At 52.3% G+C, this 20,089-nt stretch overlaps 9 protein-coding genes across 9 annotated transcripts; 6 read left to right on the top strand and 3 right to left on the bottom strand.

Annotated features, from left to right (window-relative positions):
• The first annotated feature begins 316 nt into the window (after positions 1–316).
• Positions 317–3,005, top strand: M431DRAFT_528857 (hypothetical protein). Its single transcript, XM_024920750.1, has 4 exons — positions 317–561; positions 625–751; positions 813–2,221; positions 2,277–3,005. The coding sequence occupies exons 1-4, from the start codon at positions 425–427 to the stop codon at positions 2,767–2,769; spliced, it is 2,166 nt and encodes a 721-aa protein (XP_024777729.1). The 5' UTR covers positions 317–424; the 3' UTR covers positions 2,770–3,005.
• Positions 3,006–3,028: 23 nt separating this feature from the next.
• Positions 3,029–3,962, top strand: M431DRAFT_505610 (hypothetical protein). Its single transcript, XM_024918660.1, has one exon. The coding sequence runs from the start codon at positions 3,171–3,173 to the stop codon at positions 3,795–3,797; it is 627 nt and encodes a 208-aa protein (XP_024777730.1). The 5' UTR covers positions 3,029–3,170; the 3' UTR covers positions 3,798–3,962.
• A 263-nt stretch (positions 3,963–4,225) lies between these two features.
• On the bottom strand, positions 4,226–6,562 carry M431DRAFT_77115 (hypothetical protein; the record flags this gene model as incomplete). Its single annotated transcript, XM_024922537.1, has 5 exons — positions 4,226–4,936; positions 5,008–5,342; positions 5,400–5,479; positions 5,547–5,878; positions 5,930–6,562. The coding sequence occupies 5 exons, from the start codon at positions 6,560–6,562 to the stop codon at positions 4,226–4,228; spliced, it is 2,091 nt and encodes a 696-aa protein (XP_024777731.1).
• Positions 6,563–8,234: 1,672 nt separating this feature from the next.
• Positions 8,235–8,571, top strand: M431DRAFT_505614 (hypothetical protein). Its single transcript, XM_024918661.1, has one exon. The coding sequence runs from the start codon at positions 8,241–8,243 to the stop codon at positions 8,448–8,450; it is 210 nt and encodes a 69-aa protein (XP_024777732.1). The 5' UTR covers positions 8,235–8,240; the 3' UTR covers positions 8,451–8,571.
• On the top strand, positions 8,427–9,207 carry M431DRAFT_357323 (hypothetical protein). The gene is made up of 2 exons (XM_024914520.1): positions 8,427–8,446; positions 8,505–9,207. Exon 2 carries the CDS (start codon positions 8,589–8,591, stop codon positions 9,123–9,125), a length of 537 nt encoding a protein of 178 aa, XP_024777733.1. The 5' UTR covers positions 8,427–8,446; positions 8,505–8,588; the 3' UTR covers positions 9,126–9,207.
• An 81-nt stretch (positions 9,208–9,288) lies between these two features.
• Positions 9,289–9,912, bottom strand: M431DRAFT_3082 (hypothetical protein; the record flags this gene model as incomplete). The annotated part of the gene is made up of 1 exon (XM_024914200.1): positions 9,289–9,912. The coding sequence occupies one exon, from the start codon at positions 9,910–9,912 to the stop codon at positions 9,289–9,291; it is 624 nt and encodes a 207-aa protein (XP_024777734.1).
• A 217-nt stretch (positions 9,913–10,129) lies between these two features.
• M431DRAFT_505616 (hypothetical protein) lies at positions 10,130–13,010 on the top strand. The gene has a single exon (XM_024918662.1). The coding sequence runs from the start codon at positions 10,256–10,258 to the stop codon at positions 12,809–12,811; it is 2,556 nt and encodes an 851-aa protein (XP_024777735.1). The 5' UTR covers positions 10,130–10,255; the 3' UTR covers positions 12,812–13,010.
• Positions 13,011–13,416: 406 nt separating this feature from the next.
• On the top strand, positions 13,417–15,928 carry M431DRAFT_492300 (hypothetical protein; the record flags this gene model as incomplete). The annotated part of the gene is made up of 3 exons (XM_024916996.1): positions 13,417–15,095; positions 15,169–15,526; positions 15,848–15,928. The coding sequence occupies 3 exons, from the start codon at positions 13,417–13,419 to the stop codon at positions 15,926–15,928; spliced, it is 2,118 nt and encodes a 705-aa protein (XP_024777736.1).
• A 633-nt stretch (positions 15,929–16,561) lies between these two features.
• M431DRAFT_357373 (hypothetical protein) lies at positions 16,562–19,079 on the bottom strand. The gene is made up of 3 exons (XM_024914522.1): positions 18,169–19,079; positions 16,820–18,093; positions 16,562–16,766 (listed from the first exon to the last, which is right to left on the bottom strand). The coding sequence occupies exons 1-3, from the start codon at positions 18,899–18,901 to the stop codon at positions 16,761–16,763; spliced, it is 2,013 nt and encodes a 670-aa protein (XP_024777737.1). The 5' UTR covers positions 18,902–19,079; the 3' UTR covers positions 16,562–16,760.
• Positions 19,080–20,089: the final 1,010 nt, after the last annotated feature.

Genomic DNA, 20,089 nt, shown 5'->3' on the forward strand with positions numbered 1-20,089 from the left:
AAGCAAGAGAATTGTCAGCAGGATCAAATCAAGCGTCGAGCTGCCAGTCAAAGAGAGAGTTGACGACTGTCCATTCGCCAAGCTGCCAACAGCTGCAAGTCGCATGCCGTCAGCAATCCGCTGCCAAGCTACATGTACTTCTGACCCGACATTCTCCCGAAACACACGTGATACGGTCCCTGGAGCGAATAGTGCGCTAGGCCATTTCCAGCTATGGCACGACCCTGCTGCAACCACTAAACGCGTGTTTCGCGTCTCTTTTCTAGGCGCGTCGAGTCCCTGTAGCCAGATTTGCCCCGCCAACCCTTCAGTTCAGGTTTGTACCCAGCAGAGCTTGGGTTGAGCATCAAATAAATCGTCGAACTTTGCTTCCTGTCCGACACTGACGCAATTTGATTTGATTTGTCACAGCGAGCATCACATCATGGATCGTCAGTCTGTGTATTCGGCTCGCGTGTACGAGTCCAACTTTGGCGATGTCGACGACACCAGACTGCAGCTGCAGTCCCAGCTGGAAACATTCATCCTGGATTTCCGCCTCGACAACAACTTTGTCTACCGGTAATGGCACAGCTTCCCTCCAAAGACACAAAGGACTCCTTGGCTGACTGGATTTGTATGCAGAGACCAACTAAGAGAAAATGCGCTCCTGAAAAAGTTCTACTGCGATGTCGATATTAAAGATCTAATTAGCTTCAATGAAGAGCTTGCACACAGACTGGTGTCAGAGCCTGCCGAAATTATTCCTCTTGTGAGTGCCCCCCTGACCTGCCGTGAAGGCGGGCAGAGTTGACGAAGAATCAATTGTCTAGTTCGAGGCAGCGTTGAAGAAATGCACACATCGAATTGTGTTCCCCCACGAAAAGAATGTCGACCTCCCCGACCACCAGCTTCTGTTGCATTCCGATGCGGACGATGTGTCGATTCGCAATCTCGATTCCATGACAATTGCCCGAATGGTCCGCGTGCCGGGCATTGTGATTGGAGCTTCCGTCATGTCCTCAAAAGCCACCGAGTTAAACATTCAGTGCAGAAACTGCAGCCATTCCCAAGCGCTTCCTATCCTCGGCGGCTTCACAGGAGTCACACTGCCTAGACAATGCGGGCGGAAGCGTCTTCCCAAGGATCCTACGCCGACTTGTCCCCTAGATCCTTACTTTGTCCTGCACGAGAAGTGTCGTTTCGTTGATCAGCAGGTTATTAAGCTTCAGGAGGCCCCCGATCAGGTCCCTGTGGGAGAATTGCCTCGCCATGTGCTCATCACCGCTGATAGATATCTAACCAATCGAGTGGTCCCTGGCTCTCGGTGTACTGTGATGGGTATCTTTTCCATTTATCAGAATAAGGCGTCTAAAAACTCGTCAACGGGAGGCGCAGTTGCTATTCGAACACCATACCTCAGAGCCGTGGGAATCCAGACGGACATTGACCAAGCCGCCAAAGGAAACGCTACATTTTCAGAAGAAGAGGAACAAGAGTTCTTAGAGTTGAGCAGACGGCCAGACCTGTACAACATCATGGCGGATTGTATTGCCCCGTCCATCTATGGCAACCGAGACATCAAAAAGGCCATCCTCTGTCTGCTTCTCGGTGGATCAAAGAAGATTTTACCCGACGGCATGAGACTAAGAGGTGACATCAATGTGCTGCTTCTTGGTGACCCCGGTACTGCAAAGTCGCAACTCCTAAAGTTTGTTGAAAAGGCAGCTCCAATTTCCATCTATACCTCCGGAAAGGGTTCATCAGCGGCTGGTCTGACGGCCTCTGTTCAACGTGATCAGTCAACAAGAGAATTCTATCTGGAAGGTGGTGCCATGGTGCTCGCTGATGGTGGTGTTGTGTGCATTGACGAGTTCGACAAGATGCGAGATGAGGACAGAGTAGCCATTCACGAAGCCATGGAACAGCAAACGATATCGATTGCCAAGGCCGGTATCACCACAATTCTCAACGCCAGGACGTCGGTTCTTGCGGCTGCTAACCCCATTTTCGGACGTTACGACGACATGAAGACGCCCGGAGAGAATATCGACTTCCAAACAACCATTCTGTCTCGTTTTGACATGATCTTCATTGTCAAGGATGATCACAGCCGAGAAAAGGATGAGAGGATGGCTAAGCACGTCATGGGTATTCATATGGATGGCCGCGGTGCCGAGGATGTAGCCGAGTCTGAGATTCCCGTGCAGAAGATGCGACGATACATTACCTACTGCAAAACGTATGTTTCCTTCCTTTTCTCCTCGTTGCTTATGTTGCTAACATGTTTATTTTAGACGATGCGCTCCTCGACTGAGCCCTGAGGCCGCCGAGAAGCTGTCTTCTCACTTCGTCTCCATCCGACGACAAGTCCACGCCGCCGAGATTGAAGCCAACACACGATCCTCCATCCCCATCACCGTCCGTCAACTCGAGGCCATTGTCCGAATCACAGAATCGCTCGCCAAACTCACCCTCTCGCCCATTGCAACTGAAGCACATGTTGACGAGGCCATTCGCCTCTTCCTTTGCTCTACCATGGATGCAGTCAACCAAGGCAGCAACCAGGGCAGCCGTGAAATGAATGATGAAGTGAGCCGCCTTGAGGCTGAGCTGAAGCGACGACTACCCATCGGTTGGAGCACCAGCCTAGCCACACTGCGAAGAGAAATGGTGGAAGGGAAGGGTTACAGTGAACAGGCCTTGAATCGGTCACTAATGCTACTGCAACGGAGGGATACAATCATGTTTAGAAACCAAGGAGCGCAGGTTTACCGCAACGGAGCTTAATCAAGGAGGACCACCGATTTCGGGTTGAGATGCGTCATGATGTTGCCATATATGAGACAGCGCGGCTTAGAAAAAAACAGCCGTGACTTATATTAAAAGAAATAAAATAATTGAAATGCAGCGCAGCTATAAATATTTTTTTCATTCGGCATGACTCCAAGGGTGCTTATCATCATGTGAACTCTGTTGCTTGATGGTGAGTTACTTAGCGCGCAAAGGATCCTTTGACTCATCGGCTCAACCCCCCCCCCCCCCCCTAATGAAGAATCATCCAACCTCAAACCACGACCACGTCCCAATCTGCCTATATATAGCCCCCTTCATTCCCCTTCACACTCTCTTCAAAACTCAATCCCCTACACATCAATGTGATCCCGCCAAAGGAAAAACCAGCAGGCAAAATGGCCCCCAACAGAGTCCTCACCTCTCCCTCTCCCCCCAGCAACGAGCCCGGCACAATCCTCCTCGAGACCGCAAACCTCATCATCCGCCGCTGGCACCCCTCAGACGCCCCCGCGCTCGCCTTAGCAGCCAACTTCCCCTCCATCACGCCCAACCTGCGAGACCGCTTCCCCATGCCCTACACCCTCGCCGACGCAGAGAGCTACCTCACCAACTTCGTCTTCTCCGAGGAAGGTTACCCGCACGCCATGGCCATCTTCGTCAAGCCAAACTCTGGCCACAACAGTTCCTCTGAGCCGCTCTTCATTGGAGGGGCGGGCCTCGAGAGTAAGGGTGATGTGTATTATCGTACGTGGGAGCTCGGATACTGGTTCACGCCGTCGGCGTGGGGGAAGGGCTATGCGACGGAGTTTGCAAAGGCGGTTGTGCCGTGGGCGTTTAAGACGTGGCCGAGGTTGAATAGGATTGAGGCCTTTGCGTATGCGAGGAACGAGGCGAGTCAGAAGGTTTTGAGGAAATGCGGGTTCGCTTTGGAGGGTGTGAGGAGGGGGGCTTTGGAGAAGGATGGAGAGGTGCTGGATGAGTGTGTGATGGGAATTCTGAGGAGTGACGTTATTAAAGAATGAGACTGCTACTTGTGGAGAAATATGAGGTGTGATTGAGATTTGTGTATATCTGGAGAAAAAGTTGGATGTATCATAGAATATGACTATGTGTGTAAACTAAGAGAATTGTCATTTGTCGCTGTAGCTAAATCAGTTATCCTGTTATCATAGAGTACCGCTCCCTTATATCGGATAAAGTTTTTCATTCTCAATCAGACACATGCATCAGTTCAAGGTGGATGGCACGGGATCATTATCTCGATTGCTCCGTAAAAGTCTATAGAAATGCTAGAGATCTGGTAAAAAGACTACCCGGTGTTCCAATACAACAAAGTATTAGAAAAAAAGATGGTACCTAGGTACACGGAAAGAGGTGAAAAAACAATGTCATACAAGAAAAGAGTAGACGCTTTCTTTCTCGTTTGCGGGTGAACGCCGTATGATGCTCATTAAATTCCAGTGGCCGGCTTCTGCGGCAACGAGGCAGGATTACCGTACGTGGGTAAATGACTACTACTAAACATTTGATTCGGTCCCTGGGGGACGTTTGCTCGCCCCATAGCATGCGCCTGCTGGTTCTGGGGTATATGCTGGGGAGGTGGTATATGTTGCAGGCTTTGCATGGTCGGCGGCATATGCTGGACGTGGGGCGGCGCGACTAGAGGGGGCGGAGTGTGGTATGCGGCAATGGAATTGTTCGAACCCTGCCGGGCCATGTTGTATCCGCCGGCATACGGATGAGGGGGCATGACCGATGGATATCCACCATAGGCCAGATGAGGAGTCCCAATCTGCGGGCTGCTGTGGTGAGAGCCCGGGGCCGTGAAGGGCGGGTGGAGTGGCTGCATCGGCGGTGGCATGCCGTTCGATCCCGGCACAAAAGATTGAGTCTTGGGGTTGAAAGCGTGATTCCTATTGTAGCTTCCTGGAATTGGATGCTGACTCTTGGGGTCGTGAGGATTGGAATTCGCAGGTAGCTGTCCAAATGCATACGGAATACCGCTCTGTGAATGAGGGCCGCTGGGAGTAGGGCCTCTAGGCGGATAGAGAGCGGGACTGTAACCGGGTTGCCAGTTCGGCGGCGGAGGAGCTCCAGGGATAATCGGCGAGCCGTAAGCTGTCATTGGGCTTCCAGTCGGGGGGTATCGTTGCTGTATGGGCTGCGGTGCATATTGCTAGTATCAGATATCAGTTTTGGAACCATCAGTAGGCATTGAGATGAATTACATACCTGAGGTGGGGTTTGATAAGGCGGACCTGCATTCGACACCATTCCTTGCACGGCCGGATATCCAGGTTGCTGGCCATACATGGGCACCTGAGCAGGGTACGATGGAACAGGTTGCGGAGTAAACTGCCCGTTCGCGGGGGGAACGAACTGACTAGGTGGCTGTGACACCCATGTTTGCTGTTGTGGTCCCCAATAAGGCGTGTACTGGCGTCTAGAGTCAAAGCCATCGGTATCATCACGCCGCTGTTTAGGTGGCTTTCCCTTTTTACTGGTAGTTGATCTGTTGTTGGCAGAAACTGAGCTTGTCCGGGATATGCCGTATTCGCCGTCAATCTCTGGTGGGGAGAATTAGCAGCCAAATCTCGGTGCAATCGAGCGTGTAAGCCACTTACCAGATGTTGTATCTTCCGAGCTTCCAAAAATCCGCTGTCTAGCCAGCTTGTACATCTCTTCTCGTTCTTCTCGGGACAATCTATTACAAGGGTTAATGATCTGCCATATTTCTTCTTCTCTCTTTGTTTCTGAAGCTCGTAACATACTTTTGACTGGCCAGCGGCAGTTTGTCCTTGGAATCACTTCCATTCTCAGAAGTAGTCTTGGAGGCCCCAGCACTGGCGCCACCTCCCTCTTCATCTTGTCCGCGGCGCATAATCTTCCTTGGTAAAACTGCCGGCGGAGGGGTGCTACTAGTCGAAATAGTTGTTTGAGGTATCATTGTTGCTAGGGAGGGCGGGACTCGACAGAAGGGTGTCCTGAAGATACGAACAGAGCCAATATGGGGCTCATAAGAATGCGTCATGTGGTAGTAGTCAGCCAGTTTATGGGTCAACATTCTACAAAACGAGTTCGATGGAGGAAGGTCCATGTATGGCTCCCTACGCTGTACGTTAGCTGAAGTTGTCAAAATTAGAAAAGGGCTGACTTGCTTGGAATCTTGGACAAAGTCGATAACATCTTTCTCCAATCTTAGAAGGAAAAGTCGGTCTCTCGGAGCCGCCAAAGCTTCTAGTAGTTTATCATCGGGGGCTTGTCTGTAAATAACATTTAAAGCATCTGATGAGCCACTTGCACTTCTCAATGGGTTCTGTGCTGGCTGCTCAGACGATGTGCTCTGAGGTGTAAGGATACCATGTCCATGAGCTCCAGCCACTGGTTGCGCCATTCGCCGATCTGGCATATCTCCAAGCTGAATGCCTCTCGTTCTAGCGGCAAAATCTGAACTCATGCGAGAGCCAGCAATCAGAGATCCCCGGATCGAGAAAGAATCGTCATCCTCGGCAGCAGCCTTGACACTGGCGCTGTCATCTGGACGGAGAGACTCCTTTTCGTCAAGGGCAAAAGTAGTGCCAGAAGTTATGCTCTTCCCATCTAGACTGGGTGGCTTGGTACCCAGTTCCGAGCTGGAATCAGCCTTTTGAGAGTCGTCCGAGCCGCTAGCCCGGCTGAAGACAGCCTGCGATCGGGCGGCGGCAGATGAGTTGCTACCATCAACCACCAGACTTGGAACATTTGATCCAAGTCTGAGGTCATCTAAAGACTCCACAACTTTCTCCATGGCTCCAGGAATACCCGTTGGTATTGGGTTCACCGACTGGGGCGATGAGATGGCTGGGGGCGGAGACTCTGTGGACTCGCCAGTAGGCGATACTTTATCGGCAGCTGAGTGATCCTTTGGCTGCATCGTCGATCGACTTGTGGATGGAGCTGAGGGGTTTTCTGTCGCTACAGACGCAGCTATCTGCGTGTATGAAGGTTATTGGTCAGTCATCAGGGCCTCCCAATGACAACGGCGTCTGAGAAGGGGACAGCGCAGAACACTTACATTTGCAAAGGAGCGTTTAGGTAAACCAGAGGAGATTGTCGCCATAATAGTAGATACTCACAGCCTTGAGATCGCTTACTCGAGGTCAATGGCTGGTGTATATCAAGGCGGAATACAAGGCAGAGAAGGAACGTTTTTTTCTTTTCGTTTTTTTCGACGGTTGGCGTCGCAATCCAAAAGGCGCCCGACGACTGATGCCGAAATCGATCGAAAGTGGGCGGGAAAGACCGTAGACAAGACAAGATCAAGAAGCAGAATCAATGGGAACGAGCCAGAAGATCAAGAACAGAGTGCAGGTGCTCATTGTTGTAGTAGGAAGTACATTGTCGTAAGTTGGTCAATGTCTTGGCGAACGGCGAGGCGAGGCGAGACGAGAACGAAACAAGATTTTCTCAGCGTCGGTTCGAGGGGCCGGGGAGGCGTACTGGCAGGTTGGATTCACCTCGCAGCCTGGAGCAGAAGTCAGTCAATCAGCCTGCTGCGCGCGAGACGGAAATGGGCCACTGGCGGTGCAGGCCAGGGCGATGACAGGACTTTCTTGTGGAGGGGTGTCCCAAAACGAGGTTATCCCTGAGAGGGGTGGACATTGCGGGTTTGCAGCGGAACGTGGACTTTGACTTACAGCGATGGATTTCGGGTGGCTCCCCCAGCGCCTATGGGACAACCTTGACGGGGAAACAAACAGATCGGAGCGCCCAAGTCGCAGTTCAGGCCGATGTCATCGCGGTGAGGGCGAGGAGAATCTGCAGTTACAAATCTCGAGAGAGGGAGCTCAGATTGTCTTAGCGCCGGTACAGCGCCAGAGATACAAAGTGCGTGGTGATTACGTAAGGCAGACGCTGCTCTTAACTTTTTTTTTACAGAGTACATCAGTACACTGCCACGGCACTTTCGATTTGGTTCGTCGAGGAATACCTTTTTCTCTCTGTCTCTATCTCTAACTGCGGACAAATATCAAGAATTAATGTCGAATCAAGCAAATCTCCATGGCAAATATACATATATGACTCTTGTAAATTGCAGTTACATATTCGCAGGATACAACATTGGCGCCCAGCTGGTCACGTGAGGTGTTGCGGTCTGAGGCTGTTCTCCCTTGGAGTCTAGGTACCTTGGCTGTAGGCTCGCGTGCGCGCTGAACAGACCAACAGCCCACTGAAGACTCTGTACTACACTAGACCCCCGATCCGTATCTCTCTCTAAGACAGTATCCAAACTCAGACATGCTGAGGCTGTGTTTGAGCACTTCTCATTCAACTTGAAACGCCATTCTTCGCGTCACCAAACACGGCTATCCACCTTGTCACAATCCTTCGCGACTTTCACTTTGCTATATTTCATCAACCATGTTCGGAGCCAAGGGCCGTGGAGGGCCCAGCCGGTCGACACCGGCCAATGTCCAGTGCCAAAAATGCTTAAAACGAGATGTGTACCATCAATTTGTTATTTGATGAGGCTATGTGAACTAACATGCTTAGCACGGCATTATTCATATGAGTGCAAGTCGTCCACGCAAGAACGGCCTTATGTATCTCGGCCCTCGCGCTCACAGCAGCTTCGCAATCCTAAACTCGTCCCTAAGCTGACAAGCGATACTCCAAACCCCTTGGAGAAAAAGTGAGCAGCATACAAAACCACTAGGACGGACCAAACAGCTAACACTATCGCAGGAAAGGCGTTGCAGATGAAGAGCTTGCCAAGATAGAGGCTGAGCGGGAAAGGAAGCGAGAGCTGGAAGAGCGCGAGGATGAGCTGCTAGATGCAGGCTCCAGGCGCCGAAGATCAGTATCTTCACATTCAGTATCAACCATCTCTACAGATGCCTCAAGAGACTCTCGCTCTCCACCGCCTAGGCGAAGAACTGGGTCTCCTACTCCTGACCGACGGGGACACAGCCATGAGTTGGCAAGTGACCGCAGCTACAGCCGAAGCCCGTCACCTCCGCGACGAGAGCGGCGTTCAGTATCACGCGGTAGCCCATCTCCTTCGCGTGAGGATCTCCCGCGAGGAGATAGAGGTCGCCGGGGACAGCCCTCTCATGGCCGGGAAGACGATGCTTCACCCCCTCGGCAGCGCCAGCGTGACCAGGAGCCCGGGCGACGCCACGGCAGGCGGCGAAGCTGGTCAGATTCACGATCGAGATCACCACAGCAAGATGATCGGCCATATCGAAGGCGAGATGAAGACGGCCCCCAGCGTGGTGGCCGCCGCGGCGGGCGTGGGGGAGGGCAAGGAAGAGCACCGCCCAGAGAGGCCCCCCGAGAGCGAAGTCTCAGCCCCTTTAGCAAACGATTAGCACTGACTCAGTCTATGAATATGGGTGGAAGATGATTGGGTATCTTAATTTGGCCGAATGTAAATATTAGCCGTAATGTCCAAAAAACAAAAACTCCGGCCCATGCGATAGTATAGCAAACATAAAAGTAATTACATACAGTACCTCCAAATTCCAACCTCCTTCACAAACCCAATGCTTCCTCTTCCTCGCGCTCTCTCTGTTCTTCTTCCTGCTCTTCTTGTTCGCGAACCCTGAGACCCTCCACAAGAGCGATGCCGTCAACGCCAGCAGCGTCTCCATCTAGGTCGCCGTTGCCTGCGTCTGCCGTCTTCTGGGCCGCCTTTTGAGCGCCCAAGACTCGTTCTCGAACCAAATTGGCGATTGCGTTATCCGTCCGCACATTCAACACCTCCAATTTTTTGCCCAGATTCCGTTTCAAATCCCAATTCGGCTTCTTCGGTTGCAGCTTGAACAGATCCAGGCCCTTGTCGTCTCGCGCCTCCTCGGCAGCTTGCTCCCTGATCTCGGCTTCCACCTCTGCAGCCTGCTCCTCTAACGTAGGCTTCTCTTGTGCGAGCGTCGGCGGCGCGTCGAATCCTAGCTTAGGGCCCCTTGTCTCGGGGTCATAGTTGCGGCCGGAAAGGTGAAGCTTCGCAACATCAGGCGCTTCGGGTGGTGATGCCTCTCTGTCGCCTTCTGGAGTGGCGACTTCGTCAATGGGCTGTTTTCGTTTGAGGTTTTTGAGCTTCGCTAGACGCGCTTTTCGCTCGTCTGAAGCGGCGCTGAGGCTGTTGTGGGAATTCATCTCGCAGCGCTCTGGTGGTAACGCGCAGTGTGTCGATTTCGATTTCAATTCAGAGACTTCGCGATGCGGATGGAAAAGCGAATTCAAGCTTGGTGGGGCACAGTTAACACAGTGGAGGTACCTGCTCTACTCCGGTAAGCCTGCCAGGGCCGCTTGTTCTCCGAGAGTTTTAGCGGCCGAGGACATTTTCCATCAACCGCTGCTAAAATAATTCTTTGCGACAACCTCAATTTCAACCTCGACTTCAACCAACCACTGCTGAGACCGTCAACCAGCAAAATCGAGACTCGCAGCAGTGCACCATGCAGATTGCTGGCCGTGTGTCGGCCACTGTTCCATTGCAATGCCAGCGGCTCTCATGGCCCGCGCCGGCCGCCTAAAATGCAGGTGCTCGACGGTATATGCGGCCGGTCTTCTTCGGCCGAGGATTCACTTCGCCGTCCGACCTCTGTTACGGCCGCTCAGCTCTATAGCGCAGAATGCACCGCAGAAATATGTTCCATCTTTTGAAAATAGCATTTCACCTCGAAAGACGCAATATCTCACCTCGTCTCTGAGTCCGCAAGAATCCATCGACCCCACGGTGGCCGCCGATGGAGGAAACAGCCATGACAACCTAGACGAGCCTCGCTTGAGACACCATGCCGCCAGATCAGATAGAAACGGCCGACACGAACAGCAACTGCCCTCGAATAATCATAATCATTCCAGAAGAAAGTTGAAAACAAAGTCACATTCTCCGAAACAACCTTCCTTTATTAGAAAGAGGCGTTATACGATCACATACAACAGGCTGTACCGCTCCCCTGCGCACAAAGCGCAACCTACCAACCGATTCTCAGCTGTGGATAAGGCAGCTTCGAAACCAGATGAGCCGTCACGAGAAGCTTCTCGAGAATTAAAGAACTTGCGAGAGATGCATTCGCAATGGGGCTACGTTCGACATCAACATCCTGAATCTGAACGGCAATCTGCCCGAAAAGAATTTAGATCTTGGAAGACCAAATTTTTCAAAGTTTCCAGACCAGATAAGCCGGAAGACCCAAAGTTGCCATGGCCATGGCGCGATAATGCAAAGTGGCTCTTTGAGCTCAATGGTGTTCGCAACATGCATCAGGCTTGGAAAGCTCTTGAGATTGAAGACCGCCGCAAACAGTGGCCTTTGGTCATGCTTTCGACGCTGGATCGATGCCCCGACAAGGCACACATGGTGTTGGAAGCCACGTTGGATCCCTTGCCACCGGGGTATGCCATTAACGACGTGCTCCTCTTTGTTGCACAGCGTCTGCGCCTAAGCAGCATCAAAAACGCGCGTGAGCGGACCCTTAGAGCGGAAGAAGTGCTGGAACTGGTGGCGAAAATTTTGGAGGATGCGCCTACGAGACATGTGCCTTTGGGGCAGCGGACAGCCGGTCTCTTTGCACGCAAACTACCAAGTGAACAAGCAAACGAACTGTATAGCATGCTGCAGAGGGCCAACATTAAGCTGCACCCAAACACGCTGCTACAGTTTGCAGGCAAATTGGCCAGTGACATGGCACATAAAGAGACGGCGTTTGCGATTCTCAAGGGGCTCGCCGACAGCGGGATAGATCTCAATGCGCCCAGTCCCTCGAGCGCGATTACTACGCTGCTACATTGCCGAATAGCCCATGGTAGTTCGTCAGAGAGCAACTCGTCCTTCTCGGCCAAGGATACTCTGGAATATTTTATGGACAGGGGTTTCGTACCCAATGTCATCAATGCAACTGCCTTTCTCGACTCTTTATGCCAACAGGGAGAAGTTGAAGAGGGAATACGGCTGGCATTGTTATTTTCCGAGTCTGGCGTCCAACTAGATACCAAGGCTTGGTCCACCATTTTCAGGGGTGCCAAGGGGAGCCTCAGAGTGGAAAACGTGGCGAAGAGTCTCGATGTTGCGAAAGCGGCTAACGCGCCCTACGTGGATGTGCTTAACAATGCCCTCCATGCCGTGTTTTATTTTGCAGAGATGGAATCCCGCGTGAAGCGATTCGCTGTACCTTGGGTCTATCCCCTATTTGGTCCTATGCTACGAGCATATGCAAAAAAGTTTGAGTTGGAACCACTGCAGTGGTGGCTGCCCGACTCCTTACCCCTGATGCTAACACAGACAACGGGCAACGACGGGGAGAAGTTTGACAGCAACGACCTGCGCACGTGGGACTTTCTGGAAACCATTGTTCCTCTTACCGAGAAGTCTTTTTCCGCACCAAGCAACCAGCCGAAGCTGCAGCCTAATACAACGACGATAGCCATCATGCTGAGAGCCTACGTCAAGACACTGCAGAACCCATATGATCTTATGGCTTTTTATGCCTTCTTCAAGGCTCGTCTTGAAGAGCAGGGTGGGAAGGATGGCCTCGCCACTCAGCTGATCGAAGACCAGGGCAGCCTTATTCACGATACCATCATCATGGCTATGACGGAAAGACGAGGGCTATCACGGCCTGCGTTACAGGTTTTCGGAGACATGCTGAAAGATCATTTGCAAAGAAATGCGGCAGAGGGTACGGAGAGAAGCGCCGCAGCTCCAGTCCATCCACCCCCCGGCCTGTGTACATTCAGTATCCTTGTGCGCGGTCTCTTCAACAGCGGCGATCGGATTCTGGCAGAGCAAGTGATTCATGTTATGAAGGAGCAAGGCGTTGAGCCAAACCTTGTTACGTGGAACACTCTTACGAAGGGGTATGCAGCAATGCAAAACATCAACAAGACAGTGTCTACTTTGCAGGATATGGAGGCGGCAGGCTTCAAACCTGATCTATTTACTTTCAAGGCGTTTGGGAAGCTGAAGAACCAGGGACGGGCACTGGAGATGATGGAAGGCATCATCGACGTGAATAGACAAAAGATAGCGGGCGAGGATCTGTATGAATAATGCGGCGTGGATTTGTACACTTTTGGCATATTATCTCGGCGCTACTTGGGATTCTTTTCTTCTTTTACTATATAACGGCGAAATGATATGATACCATGGAGTAGGGAGGGAGGAGCTATATAGCACATCTCTGGCATTGGCGGCGATGAACAGATAGAATAGAGCACTCTCATCTATTGAATAGAAAACAATATTCAAGACTTTATCTTTTTTTTCTTAGAATTTTCTTTCTTTCTTATAGATGCAATATCAGTTGCCAGTGGAATGTCGCCACATTTATAGGGAGTTAAAGAGCGAAAGGCCGGCCAAAGCCCATCGTTCCAAAGTTTCGGATTTAGGACTTACTCAGACTTATTATATCCTCCATCTCACTGATGGCCGAGTCGCCAAGTCTTAACGATGAAAGATTTTCGTCTTTAAACGAGCTAAATCGCTCTTCCTTTTTGTTCTCGATAATCCTCAATTGAGAAACGCCGTGTACAACATTTTAGCATCTTTTGAGGCTATCACCAACACCATAACCGAGGCATAATCATCAGCCTCATGCAATCAGCATCTCATACAACTCACTCAGTTCAGCAAATTTCAAACCCTCACAGCCCTTGATGCCCGACCCCAGCATCTCGCAATTCACCTCCGTCTTCCGCGCCTCAGACGCCCACCGCGTCAAGCGCTGCCGCCAAACCGTCTCCTGCACCGCCTGCCAGCGCCGCAAGTCCCGATGCGACCGCCAACATCCCTGCGGCGCCTGCGAGAAGCGCGGCGGCAGCGAAGCCTGCTCGTACGGCTCAACCGCATCGTCGTCGTCGGCGGCGGTGTATGATAAGAGCAGCAGCAGGCGGGATGTTCAGATGAAGCTCAGCCAGCTGGAGCAGATGGTGAGAGGGCTGGCGGAGAAGAAGGCGGACGGCGAGAGGCGGCGGCGCTCGGGAAGTGATAGGGACGAGCAGCCGGAGACGAGCTACCACGGGGCGACGTCGTGGACTGCATTGGTCGAGAGTATTCGCGATATCCAGGACATTCTGGTGGCTGACCAGGAGTCCGGGTCGTCGCCGGAGGAGGCCGCCGAGCCGGAGGTTCTACTAGGAGACGTGCCGCCCATCACGATCAAGGAGGTCATGGAGAGCTTGCCGTCGCGGCAGGACGCGGATAAGCTCATCATGACCTACTTCAAGGCAAAGTTCACGGCCGTGTGCATCGTTCATACGCACCAGTTCAAGCGTCGCTACGACGCCTTCTGGATGGATCCCTCGTCGGCCGGCTTCCTCTGGATCAGCATCATGTTCTCCATCCTCAGCATCGGCACAATGATCACCAACCACAAAGAACTAACAGACACCTCGTCTTCGTCGTCTTCGTCAGCGCCAGACTCGCGCTTCTACATGGCCAAGGCCGCGCAGTGCCTCATCGCCGGCCAGTACCTCAAAGGCAAGCGCTTCTCCGTCGAGGCCCTCCTGATGCACGCCCACTCGCGCAACGTCCAGAAAATGGACTCGGACTCCTCACTATGGTCACTATACGGCATGGTCGCGCGACTTGCGCAGAAACAGGGCTACCATCGTGATCCGGCCAAGATCCCCGGTGGCAGAGCCATGATGCCGTTCGAAGCCGAGATGCGGCGCCGATCCTGGTTCCAGATCCAATCCTCAGATCTGCTATTCTCCTTTCAAAACGGCATGCCGCCCATCATTACACAGGAAACCTGCGATGTCGGCTATCCTACAAACCTCACTGACGACGATTTCGACGAAGATTGCGTCTCCTTGCCTAAGCCTCGTCCTCCCACAGATCCTCACCCCATCCTCGCCGCCATCACAAAGTCCAAGCTCTGCTACGTCATGCGTCGCGTTGTGCGCCATGTCCTTGCTGTAGCTCCGGCCCTTTACTCCGAGACGATTGCTCTCGACCGGGAGCTGCGAGAGTGGCATGAATCTGTGCCGGCGTGTCTACGAATCCGCACCATCCGCAACACTGCCTTCACCGATGCCAACTATACCATAATGCACCGGCTCATGCTCGAGCTCATGTACCTCAAGAGCTTGTGTATTCTGCATCGGCCCTATCTTACAACGCACAAGCACGATGCCGAGTATAATGCCTCGAGGCAGGTCTGCAGGGAGTCTGCGCTCATGATACTGGAGATGCAGGCGGAGCTTGATATAGAGACTGGTTCAGGAGGGAGGATGTACGAGGATAGATTCATGGTTTCCAATCTGACGCTCCATCATTTCCTGCTCGCGGCAATGATCATCTGCCTAGATCTCAGCGAGTCCACAGACATAGAGTAAGACCCTCCCATAACACCCTGAAGTGCCAACTCACGTACACACACACATATATACTGACACCTTCTCCAGCTCAGAAGAAAGGCTCAAACGTATAACCACCCTCCGCACCGCCTACTCCATCTGGTCCGCCCGCAGCACCACCTCCGCCGACGCGCTCCACGCCTCCAGAGTCCTCCACGCCATCCTCACCCGCATCGACTCCCCCTCCACCACCACCACCTCCACAAACTCCGGGCCCATGATGAGCACGCCTAGCAGCTCTCTTCTGCAGAGCTATGATAGCGTTCCTACAATGTCAGACGACTCAATGCAACAAATCATGCCTGTTGGCGGTACCGACGCGGACGACACGCTGTTTGGGAACCATATGAGCGTTACTATGCCTAGTTTCGAGGAGATGTTTTCCAATATTGACACTTTCGATTGGGTAAGTCAGCCTTCTTCCTCCCCCCCTTTTTAACTCTCTTTTTGTTTGGCTTCCCCTTGTTACGTTATGTATTGACGGCCAGTTTTAGAGCTCTCTCGACCAATACATCCAATCATCCGATTCCAGACAATGGAAACAATTATTTTCCGATACGAGCTTATAGACCTTCTTTCCCTTTTCACCCTGTCTCATCTCATCATTCAATTCAGGATCATGTCAAAGAAGAGAACCAAGAAACAGTACTTTGTAAGTGAAAGAGGGGACACGACGCTGAGAACTGCACATCTACGTCTATTTGGATGACCACTGACCAATTGATAGTCTCGATACCCATGTCTTGACATGGTGAAGATGAACGCAGACGCGCAGCTCAACACGTATCACGGATGTTCTCTACGATGAATGTTCACGTAAATAAATACAGCTTTTGGCTAGCAAAGAGGAAACAAGCTTTGCAATTCATGGCATTTGATAACCGGGTTTGTATATCTGATTGGTCTCATTCTAATCCAGACGCTGTGCTCGATAAACAAAAGAAAACAATAAACACAAATCGTCATAAGGCAAACTTCACACAAAAACAACTAGCAAAAAGTAAAAAGGAAAGGAAAGGAAAAGAGTCTCACAGCCTGTCCAAACAGGACCACCAGTCACATTATTCATGCTCCAAGTACAAACTATTCGTGCTTCTCGTAGCTCGAGGAGGAAACTCACAAAACAACCACACAAAAAAGAAAAAGGCCATCGCTAAACAAAATTCCGACACACCTCTTTCCATCGCATCCCTCAGCCAAGGGGCCCGTCTGTTTAATCCGCCAGAGCCAAGCCCAGCCTAGCTGTCCCGTCCCAAATGAGTTTGCCTCTCCCAAATTCCCATTTCCGCCCACGTGTCCGCGAGGTACCACGTTCGTTTCATTAAACGTCAACGCCGACTCAAACTTTTTGCGTTCTTATTCCTGTAAAAATGACAAGAGAAACAAAACAAGGAGTATAGCAATAAGAAAAAAACAATAAGAGCTAAAAAGGAAAAATAAAACATGTCGTAGGAAATTGCGTATTTTTACACACAAGTTTTCATTACGCGCGCACGCTTGGGTATCACAACGTTAGATGCAAAAGCATGCGCCTCAAGGAAAGCAGAAAACTGAGATTAAGAGGCAATGCCGCGAAGTACGCGTGCAGGATTCCCAGCCACGATAGTGAAGGGAGGTACATCCTGTAGAACAGTATTCCGTTAGCACTGACATTGTCTGTTACCACACCCGGGGGAGAGGCGGAGCCGCATAGACATACCTTGGTAACAATAGATCCAGCTCCTACGGTGCTTCCCTTGCCAATGGTCCGGCCAGGCAAGATGATGGCACCGCCACCAATCCAGCAATCTTGCTCTATGACAATAGGTCTGCCAAACTGCGGGCCCTGTCCTCCTTGACGTTTCTTAGGGTCAATGGGAAGGGAGGCAGTGAAGACGCTAACGTTGGGACCGAGGACACAGTTGTCCCCGATCTTGACCTCGCAGACATCGTTGATGGTACAATTTCGCCCAATGACGACGTCGTTGCCGATAGAAATATTATAGCCATAATCGCACACAAAGGGGGTTTCAACAGCAACATGGCGACCGACCCGTCCAACATTTGTAACCGGAGATGCCTCAGTGGGAGACACGCGGACAGGATCTCGAGGCTGTAGAATCTCGAGGAAGAGGCGGGCTCGTTCCTCAGGAGACACACCATTTGTCGGGGGTGTCGTGAGGTTGTTGAATCTCCAGCAGGCAGCAGCACATCGCTCTCGTTCAAGGCAGAGCTCCTTATCAAACGGGTAAAAGTGCCTTCCCGAAAGCATCTCCTCCTTTTGGGTTCGTCGAAGAGGGAATTGTGAGTGTGAGAGTGCTAGCTGTGCAGCCATCTGTGCATTTGAGGTTGCAGGTGGCTGAGGTCGGGGCGTCGGGCTGTTTGTCCTCGTGGGATGCAGGATGTTGATCTGCGGCAGCTGGTTGCTTGGGTGGGCGCTTGGATGGGGCGTTTCAGGCTCGGTCCGGCTCAGGTCGTGCAGCGGAGGCACCCGCTGATACTCCTTTGCCATCCTCTCCCCAAACGGCGGTGCTTGGGTGTTTGCACTTACGGGCGTGGGGAAGACGTTGGCAGGAGTGTAGGGCAGGGCAGAAAGCTTGTTGTCGGGGCTCGTCACGGACGCACTTGGTATGGTCGATGCCGTTGGACGGTCGTCGTCCGAGATGATCACTGGCCGGCTCTGTGGGGGATCTATCCGGAGAGGCTGGCCGCGGTAATGGGACACGGACTCTCGTTTCACAGGTTGGGGTCCGTAGGGGGCGGGCACTGGTCCCGGTCCCGGCACCGAGGCTGGCTGCGGAGGCGGCTGCGATTGGGGTTGTGGGTGAGGCTGCGGGTGAGGCTGCGGCATGCCATACGCACCAGGGGGCACGTAGCTGGGATCTTTGGATTCGAGTGGAACTGCCGAGGCCTTGCTGTCTGGCTTTTGCCAGCCTGGCCCCCTCTGTGGAGGATAACCAGCACATACGAAGGCACCACGAATGCAGTTACTGCCTGTTGGCGTTGTAAGAATAAGGCTCGCAGAAAGCACGAGGGGGGTTAAAAAGCGTCTCTATGGCAGGAACTTACACTCAGGCTTCTGTTCGTCACACTTCTTCTTTCTCTTCCGGCAGGTTAGGCAGCCAGTTTTTGTGCGGTTGCTAAAGTTCCGCTTTCGCTTCTTCGGATCATGCTGGAGCATCGAGTCTCCTCTGTGGTCAGTATACGAACCACCGTAAAGAGAGATTGATCGATCATCGCCATCAGGGCTTGTGCCGGCGTAGTCGCTGTGATCCATCTGGCCGGTAGCTCGCCTCAAGGCTTCTCCGATTTGCTCCTCCGAGTTGCTCTGTGTCGAAATTGCCGAGTTCTGCTGCGTCTCATAGGGATTTCTCTCATCCCGAGATTGATGTGAGTACCACAATTCCTTGTCGCGGTCCCTCTGCTCATCACCATAGGGTCGATAATCTCTCTGTGGGGTGCCATAGTGATCGCGAGCCTCGTGCGATGGAACCGTTGCGGTTTCTGGGGTTCGCTCTTGTGCTGGACCATCTCTCCGGATATCGACGGATCCAGAACGCTTACGCTTATGTGATCCTTCGATTTCTGGCGGATAGGCTGCGACGTGTATAGTTCTCTCCACACTTTGAGGAGTCCAAGACTCTCTTTGAGACGTTGTTGATGGTTCAGGGGCTGCCGATACCGATGCAGTTGCTGCTGAACCGGCGAGACGTTCTTCTGGGACAGAGCTCTTCTCTCCCGGCGCCGCCGGAGACTCTGTCAGCTTTGATGAAGCGCCATTGAGGGCAGTGAAGGTAGACATGTTGGGTGAAAGTGTCAGTAGCAGTATAGCCGTCGACGCTCACACAACGCACTAGACACAAAAGAAAAGCTGAAGGGTAAAATTTCGACCAATGCAAAGTTGAGAACCCGTGTTTTCAACAAGTATCGGCAGCGGTTTCTTTTGGCTCCGAGCACAGTGTGCTTGTCCAATATTAGTAGTGGTGAGGAAAGTTGTTAACTTTTCGCTTCAACAAAGTGAGTTTCAAAGAAAGAACGCCTTTAGAGTATTAAGTCTTCGGAATCACGATTGCCGTGCTACTAGGAGTCCCGAGCAGTGAGCTCTACCAAAGGTGAGACTGGGGCGAGTAGATCCAGTAGATCCAAGCAGGCAGCGCTATGCAGCGAAATTCACAATCCCACCAAGCGAAACAAAAAAAGATTAAGGCGCGGCAGAGAATCTCAAACCTGCAGAAATTCTCGCCGGAAAAAAAACCAAGGCTTCGTTGCTGTCGCCGCGGTAAAGTGAGTGCGGAGCTGACTGTGGCCAACGCAGGTGAGCGCGAGCACGCGCAAACGAGTGAGTGAGCGAGCGAATCAGGGCCGGCTGCAGTTCAATGCGGCTTGACGACGGACAGCTTCTTGCCCTTTGGATGCCCTTTTGGATCCTCGTCAAAAATTCGATGGTGCAGGGCGACGGCCGAGTTGCGCAAGCCGTTTGACGGGCCCGAGTCCAAAGAGTTTTGCTGCGTGCAGTTGTCGAGGAGCCGGAGTGGGAGGTGAGAGAAGGGTGTCGAGGCGGAAGTGCTGGGGGCCTGGCCGAAGTTTCTAAGTCGCGCTTGGGGGGCTTAGGTAGCTTTTTTTTTTTTTACACGCGCGATTATGCTGCGCCTGCTAGTCAAGGGGGGGTGGCCAGTTCAGTTCAGCGGACCTGGAGGCGTGTACCCGTACTGTACTCCGAAAATGGGGAACTTGGCAACTATTTGGCCGTGCAATTCTTGTACCGTGTCGTATATCAACGATGAAGAGTTCGGCGAAGGATATCGTCTGCTTGTAAGAATCTATCGCCAGCGACAGATGACAGCAAGTTGTTGGGGTTCAAGCAGCGCAGAGTAGCGGCCAATGCGTAAGGAATACGGAATAGCCAACCACAGGTAATGCACCGCAAGCACCAAATGTCCTCCAAGGGGAAGCGTAAGAGAGGATGGGGAAAGGGATGGGAGAGGAGAGG

This window comes from Trichoderma harzianum, assembly GCF_003025095.1.
Source record: "Trichoderma harzianum CBS 226.95 unplaced genomic scaffold M431scaffold_3, whole genome shotgun sequence".
NCBI lineage: Eukaryota > Fungi > Ascomycota > Sordariomycetes > Hypocreales > Hypocreaceae > Trichoderma > Trichoderma harzianum.

Excerpts from the sequence above, each read along its gene's own strand:
- M431DRAFT_528857 (XM_024920750.1), top strand. The coding sequence starts at position 425 with ATGGATCGTCAGTCTGTGTATTCGGCTCGCGTGTACGAGTCCAACTTT. Across the intron at positions 562-624 it reads GACAACAACTTTGTCTACCG|AGACCAACTAAGAGAAAATG; the intron begins GTAATGGCACAG and ends ATTTGTATGCAG. Across the intron at positions 2,222-2,276 it reads TACATTACCTACTGCAAAAC|ACGATGCGCTCCTCGACTGA; the intron begins GTATGTTTCCTT and ends TGTTTATTTTAG.
- M431DRAFT_357373 (XM_024914522.1), bottom strand. The coding sequence starts at position 18,901 with ATGTCTACCTTCACTGCCCTCAATGGCGCTTCATCAAAGCTGACAGAG. Across the intron at positions 18,094-18,168 it reads TGACGAACAGAAGCCTGAGT|GCAGTAACTGCATTCGTGGT; the intron begins GTAAGTTCCTGC and ends CAACGCCAACAG.
- M431DRAFT_505614 (XM_024918661.1), top strand. The coding sequence starts at position 8,241 with ATGCTTAAAACGAGATGTGTACCATCAATTTGTTATTTGATGAGGCTA.
- M431DRAFT_505610 (XM_024918660.1), top strand. The coding sequence starts at position 3,171 with ATGGCCCCCAACAGAGTCCTCACCTCTCCCTCTCCCCCCAGCAACGAG.
- M431DRAFT_357323 (XM_024914520.1), top strand. The coding sequence starts at position 8,589 with ATGCAGGCTCCAGGCGCCGAAGATCAGTATCTTCACATTCAGTATCAA.
- M431DRAFT_505616 (XM_024918662.1), top strand. The coding sequence starts at position 10,256 with ATGCCAGCGGCTCTCATGGCCCGCGCCGGCCGCCTAAAATGCAGGTGC.